The sequence below is a fragment of the Taudactylus pleione genome, unplaced genomic scaffold (genome assembly GCF_031769625.1).
Source record: "Taudactylus pleione unplaced genomic scaffold, aTauple2 ptg000652l, whole genome shotgun sequence".
Classification (NCBI taxonomy): Eukaryota; Metazoa; Chordata; class Amphibia; order Anura; family Myobatrachidae; genus Taudactylus; species Taudactylus pleione.
The window spans coordinates 3,280,484-3,287,921 of NW_028285054.1; the positions used below are offsets into that span (position 1 = coordinate 3,280,484).

General features: G+C 44.5%; 1 protein-coding gene across 2 annotated transcripts; it reads right to left on the reverse strand.

Annotated features, from left to right (window-relative positions):
- Positions 1-1,051: 1,051 nt before the first annotated feature.
- Positions 1,052-7,179, reverse strand: LOC148478838 (uncharacterized). Of its 2 annotated transcripts, none has more exons than XM_088455337.1 (3): positions 7,107-7,179; positions 3,516-3,682; positions 1,052-2,940 (listed from the first exon to the last, which is right to left on the reverse strand). In XM_088455337.1, the coding sequence occupies exons 1-3, from the start codon at positions 7,140-7,142 to the stop codon at positions 1,440-1,442; spliced, it is 1,704 nt and encodes a 567-aa protein (XP_088311463.1). In that variant the 5' UTR covers positions 7,143-7,179; the 3' UTR covers positions 1,052-1,439. The 2 variants fall into 2 exon arrangements, with proteins under 2 accessions (XP_088311463.1, XP_088311462.1); XM_088455336.1 differs by lacking the exon at positions 7,107-7,179 and adding an exon at positions 6,694-7,097.
- Positions 7,180-7,438: the final 259 nt, after the last annotated feature.

The window sequence follows — 7,438 nt, forward strand, 5'->3', positions numbered from 1 at the left end:
ACTCAATTACCTGCGAATTCATGGCATGGTAACAGCAACACCTCTGGGGGAACAAACAAAATGCACAATGTAGGTGCAATGTGGGATTGTGTTCCGGAACGTGATCCACACCTAAAGGAATCGACCCCAGAGGGTTTATAGAGTGTCTAAGATGCTGGTTGAACCAAATTTTACAAACCAGAGATTTGGTCTTGTTGACTTGGCGCCTGATTCTGAGCCGCACTCAATGCTGATGATGTCATAGTTGAGCGATGTTTTGCAATGGTGTGAAAATTTTTACAAACTTGCACACTGCATGCGTTACAGGGTGTACGCAATAAAGACGCTGCTGCGATCAGGACGGATTGTGTCAGAAATGTTGTGGATTAGTGATGGGCGGTGGCTAAAAGTGCACGCATAATTGGTCGTTTCAGTGGGTGTGTTTTGGGAGTGTCACAGGCGTGTCCGTGAAGGGTGTGGTATAAAGGATCAACGGTGTCTACAAAGTCAGTCAATAGGTCAACAGGAATTAAGGTGGACATGGTCAACACACAAATTGTCGACCACACTTTTTTTTTGTCATTTTAATCCTAATTCTCACCATAACGCTCTCCCTAGTGCCTAACCGTCCTCTTCCGCAGCCTAACCATAACCCTCACACTAAAAATAATGAAAACCACGTGTCTTCCTTTTGACCCAAGTCCATGTCAACTATCTGGTGTCGACCTACTGACTGTCAATCTAGACATTGTTGACCTTCCAATCCGGTTGCTGTCTGTGAAAGCGGCTGCATCACAGATGCACAGCTGCAGGCATAGGAGGCCATACTCAGACAAAGAACCTGCACCGGCCTGGCTTGTGCAAGTTTTGATTGTGCGACGGACGGTGGTGTCTAAGGACGCGCCGATCGGTATTACTGCGTGTACACACGCTGACAGTGGCCGTCTCAGACCTCGCACACTCGGAGGCACGGATGTACACCAGGGAAGGATCTTGTAGCGGCATTTGCATAAAGGCTGCACATGCGCGACCAGACCCTAGCAGTAGAAACCAAAAAGGAAAACAAAAAATAAAAAATATAAAACATATGTAATAATGTTAGCATGCCTACAGATACACCACTGCTTATTTACATTCAGGTTCAGCATGAAAATGTGTATTTCATACAATAGTTGTAATCCATTGCATAGTACAAAATAAAGCACACTTCACCAGAAAACAAAGCCTTCTACAAAAGTAACCTGCACGGAGAGGCTGCATAACGTCTCACCGCTACATATTACAGCAATAATAGAATTATTAAGCAGTAGTTGATTTGGGAATCCTCTTTCCAATGTGTGTGGATGACTTGGGTGCAGTTTCCATCTTCAGACAAATAATAAAGACAAAATTAAATAAAAAATTATACAGAAAGTCAAATGAGTATCATAGTACAACATGGCAAAAAAAAAAATATATATTTAGCTCAGTGACCCATTGATGTTGGTCAGCATAGCGCACACTGCCCATAGCTGATTAGTTATGCCACCTAAAGACAGTGGCAAAACATTATCAAAAAGGTGATACTGCCGAACCCTCTCGATGTCTTGATTTATGCAAATTCTTAGACGAGCGAGTGAATTTATGTCTTTGCTTAACCCGGAAGATTCCTCAATAGTCTTCTCTGATCTTGGCGTACACCTGACAACTTCTTCTCGACTATAATGGGTGTCTTTCATAATCCCGTCACCCTTGGTTACTTGTTTTACTTCCATTTCGTCGTGTTCATGGCTTTTAGAAATACCTTCTATACTTTCAGAAGTGGTCACCACTTCTTCCACTAGTTTTTCTTCAGTCACAACCTCTTCAACCAAATCTCCTTCTCCGGTGGAATGCTCCAATTCCACAACTGCATCCTCTACTCCGGTTGAGGTGGTCACAACCAACGTTTCCTGGCCCTCTTCGGCAGATGAGGCCAAGATGAACATGGTATTTTGCTCTGGTGAAGACTGACTTACCATCACTGTTGCCTCACAACAATCCCTAGGCAAGGCAGCAGTTATAATAGGAGGAATGACCACAAATGCACCAACTGCTTCCACCAAGTCCTGGATTAGGAAGTCTTTTTCGGTGATGACCCAGTCACCAGGTTCCAGCAATTCCAAAATTCCAGAAGATTTTATGATGTCTCTCTTTGATGCGCAACCAGAATACAGTGGGCTTATGAATATAACTGCTCCATGGGGAGCTATGCCGAGCAATCCTTTGTACGTAACATGGTTATAATATATTTGAGATGTTACGCTAGCCTCGTTATTTGTCTGAACTTTTATTTCGGCGCAGTGCAGAGTCACCCGAGCGCGAGGATATGAAGCCTTAAAGCATTCTGGCACATCTTGGCAGCCGGTTTCACGACTACGCCAAAGTGGTATTTCACCGAGGACAAGATATAAATAACGAGCCCACGTGATGACAATCCTGGCAACCCTAATTTGAGACACGTTAAACCTGACTGCCAAGTCTTGATCGTGGAATCCTTGGCGAACTTTGCAGAGAAATAAAAAGAACTGGTCAATCTGTGGCATGGCCTCCAATTCGGACACAGACTCCTTTTCGACACTTAGAATTCTTTCTTGCTGGCACTGTTTCCATTTCACCAAACTGCCTTCGCTTTCAGTCAATGTAGAGAATACAACTTTTAAAGTGGAGTAGTCTTTGAATCCAGTATAAAAATTAATAAGGCTCAAGTCAGCTGAAAACCGCTCCAGAAAGAAGAGATTTTTTTCCAGAGCAGCATTGCGTTGTTGCAGTCTCGCAATCTCTTCGCGGGCTGCATGTAGCATTTCCGTGTCGGTCATCGGTGGTAAGTCGTAACAGTGGTCCAGTATAGATGCTCTCATCATTTCAGCTGGCTGGGATGGCTTACTGTTTTGTACTTGAGCTTGTGAAGGCAAAATTGGCTGAAGAGTATTTTTCCCGATGCTGTTAACATGGAAAAATAAAAGAAAAAAATTTAGATTCTCACTCCAACTTAAAGTATGCCAATAACCTACAGACTGAGGATTCAACTACTGTGAGGTTTGAGCCAATAATCATTAAAACTACAACCAATCAATTCACTAGGAACAAGCAACATCCTTAATCCAAAGCTGGCTTCCTGTAAATACTGGTTCAAGCCACCAAACAGTATGAATGGAAGAGATGGAATGACAACAAGACACACAGGGGGGAGATTTATCAAAGCTTGGAGAGAGATAAAGTACAAACTAATCAGCTCCTGTCATTTTTCAAAACACAGCATGTACAGTTAGGTAGAAGCTGATTGGTTAGTACTTTATCTGTGTCCAATTTCTCTCTCTCCAGGGTTTGATACATCTGCCCTATTGGCTTAATATGTCCGTTATGGAAGCTAAAAAAGCTGTGCCACAGATAGGTTTGCAGACAATTATCCATTAGACAAGGACAAAGGGGGAATGCATTCGGTGTGTCTTCAACACTACTACAGTTTGAAAAATAACTTTGTAAAATAAAGTGCATGTGAAAATAGATTCCTTTACCTCATGTTCCTCTTTGGAATGGACATTTGCTCCTCCATCAGCTCATCCGTTGACCACTGGAAGATACATGGCACACTATAGGGCTTAAGATTCCTTTTTCCCGTTAATGTCCGCACAAAATCAGATGGCAAAAAATGTTTAGAACAGACCCTGGTACAACTGGACACCTGAAACGAGAGGCCAGTTATTTTGTAACTGTATATAGGTCTACAAACTGTGTAAAGAAAGTGAGGTTTAAAAAACAAAAAAAATCAAGGCATGATTAATTCCTATTACACCAGAAGAAAAGCACATAACCAAATTCATCGCTATTTTCATTGGACCTGGTTAGATCCAAAGCCATGGCACAAGCAGTGACTCCAAATGACTATAAAAGGGGTGGAGAAAAGATGGATAAGCTATTCCTGTCTCCTTCCAAGGGAGTTCATAAAAAAATGGGGGGGGGGGGGGGGTGTTGGTTACTACCTAGTGTACTTCCATTTGGTATTCAAGCTTAGTCCTATTCCAACCTGTTCCTCATAGAATCCCCAACTGTTTTAAATTTTACTCTCCCTAATTACCTGCTAGACTGCTGTTATTAAGTTCCCCCTGACAAATCACACTGAAACATCTCGAGATTACACTGATCTACAGATGTTATGGGAAGCTGGCAGCAACGATCACTGGTCAGCCGATGCATTACTGCACCAAGATACACCGGTTCTGTAAGCAAGTAATTATACATAATGTAACAACACTACATTGCAGGACATTTACAGCACAGCATAACACACGTAACACAGGCAGTAGTATGAGGGCTGGCCAGTGTGCCCATCATTGTTAGTGAGCCTCAAGTCACAACTTCAAGAAGTCATAGACTGTGTCAAGCAACAAAGCAATATTAAAATATATATAAAAAAATCATTTGTTGATACAATCCCCCTGCCTATAAAAAAATGCATTTTTTTTCTATAGGTGGAACTAACTTTGGAAAGAAAGGGGCTGTATGTGACCGACAACTAGGTGGGCTAGGTATTTACTTTTTGGGCATAACTGTGCATGTTAAGCAATTATTATTATTATTATTAATAGTTACTTATATAGCGGTAGCATATTCTGTTGCGCTTTACTATTGGGAACAAAATAGCTCTAAAGCAAGACTGGATAATTACAAAAGGGTAAGAGGGCCCTGCTTGCAAGCTTACAATTACTGTTTACATTATCAGGAGTCATACTGTGTGCATGAAACCAGGAGCTCCAATTAGGTGCGAATTTCCATTGCCATGGCACAGAGCGCGGAAATACATTACCTACCCCCCCCCCCCCCTCCTCCTCGCTGCCCGGTCTTATCCCAGACTTGCACATTTTTGTACGCAGCCCTCTGGGGCTGCAAACAAAAATGTGCGGGCCCTGAGGTACCGTAAGTGCGGCATACAGCCACCCTTACTCGCGGGTGCAATTTGTACCTAATTGGATCGAACCCTAGGCGTTTCTTTTTTTTTACTATAGCAGGTGTAATACTGCCTTTTTTGGTTACACCGCAGTGTAGTGGGGTCAGTAAATGTGTTCCTGGTATAATTTCCAGGGGTTGTCACTGGAACTGCCCTTATTTTTCACTACTGACCAACACAAAATGTACCCTTTTATTCTGCATATTGGCTGCAGTTGTAATTATCTGCTCTTCTTTTCTGGACTTTATAAGGATAATATTTATTCAAAATTGTATATTTAAAATTGTCACAAATTACGGTATAACCAAATATACGAGTGAAAAACGACTTTAAAACCTGTGTGGTTAGTGTAACGAGAAGATAACTTTTTGAATGTATATAGTTAATCTAAAACCTCAAATTCACAAGCAGATAGATCAGCAGACCCCTTAATATGTTTTAGTTTTCCACCAGAATATTTACAAGAGGGTGACAACGCCCTAATGCATCACAATATTTATTGAGGGAACTTTACATAAGATATCTTGCAAATGAAGACAGGAGCTGAACGAATCACCTGAGACTTAAGCTGTGCGGGCACTTAACGATGTGTGTACTCAGTGATGTGACGGGCCGACATACAAGGTAGCCGGTACACAGTACACTTTCCGGTGCCCGACATGCCAGCAACAGCCGCATACTGCAGTATGGGGTCGTCAGTCGCAGATTGAGCTGCATGTAGGGCCGACCTGACGATGCGACTGACGACCAAACGGGAGGACGCATGGGCCGACAGAGCATACACATCAGCCAATCCGTTGGATTGGCCGAAATATCGTCTAGTGCAGGGGTTCCCAACCACGGTCCTCAAGGCACACTAACAGTCCAGGTTTTAAGGATAGCCATACTTGAGCACAAGCAACTTAATTAGTACCTCAGTTATTTTGATTAAACCATCTGTGCTTTAGCATGGATATCACCAAAACCAGGACAGTTAGTGTGCCTTGAGGACCGAGGTTGGGAATCACTGGTCTAGTGTGTACCCTGCTTTACATCCAGCCACTGGACAACCTCTGGTGCCTGGTATGCCCAGCTGATCATCCTGGCTGCATAGTACTGCAATGGGGCTGTGCATCCCATTCCCCTTTAGTAATAATTTGCAGAATATCGCTGCCATGATTTAACTGCTGCCTCTTTCTGGAGATAAGTTACTCTTCTCGGCAGTGGAGATTTTCATGCCTGACTATTAAAAGCAATTAGTAAAGTTGTTACCTAGACTAATAAAGTGGCTGGAGGTGAACTGTGCAAACAAATCTGGAAATTCTGAGTGCGATTCCGTTTCGCTCGCAGCTCCCTAAGCGGCCGCAGACGGAAGGTGGATATGTTGCTAATGGGGGCTATACGCACGTCTTCCTGTAAACGTACCGCCCCACGTTTTCCTGTCGGCAGTCATCACTGGTATTGGCACTCGCACCTACCCTGTACTGGGTGAGTGAGATAGATCTGAAACAGGAGTCCCCTTGGCATATGCCCAACTCCGAATAGAACGCAGCTCTGGCTACTCATCCACAAGACGATGTTCTTAAAATGCGCACACTCAGTAACTCCCATTTCATGAACGGATAGACGCAGATGCGTACCAATCAGAATTGCCCGGGGATGCGCATATTCGCTACAGTACGCTCGCAATTTTGTAGATAGGGCTGCTTACATCTCAGAATCAGACCAACGGTGAGCAATGGCCAGAAGGGGCCCCTGGCATATATTACCTTAAAGCTGGGGCCTGGCTCTCGCCGGATTCTGTTCAGCCAGTCCCGATGTCTCTGCGGCTCCACATGGAAAGCAGGGATCCTGTGGAAGGAGATCTTCTTGTCCACATTGTACCTGGAGTCACTGTTACAGAAGGGGACACAGCAGTGGTAGGCAGCCATGGGGGCACCACCAGCCTAGTACATACCTGATAGGGATGGCACAGAGGTACCAGGGCTGCACAACACACTGACAGCTCCCCCCCACCCTAGCTCTCCCCCAGGAGACCACCCTCCATCAGCCTCTCAAATTCAAACTTGCTGCCCGTCTCTACGCAGTACTACTACTACCCGAGGCAGGCACAACAACGCGCACGCGCGCATCAGATCAGCCCGCAAGGCGCATGCGCAGAGCACGAAAATAGTTCCGGTACCTCCAGCGGCTGGCTGGAATGGGTGAGCGTGTTCATCTACGTCACCTCGTTCGAGACCCACACTGCCTTGCACCATGAAGTTGTAAGGGCGCGTGCGCCAGATCCAGTATAAGCCTGAGGACTGTTGTTGTCACGTGAGCTGTCTCTGATTAGGGGCCATGATATTAAAGACCAAATCGCGTAAAAGCGTACGAAGTACGTACTTTGCGATCCACAACAACATGGCTCTTCAAGGAGAGGACCCTGACGTCATCAGTCAGTGTCCAGCGTTATTCCCTGCCATCCAAGTGGGCATAGAGTGGGTCTCTCTCGCTCTCTCTCGTAGTGGATAG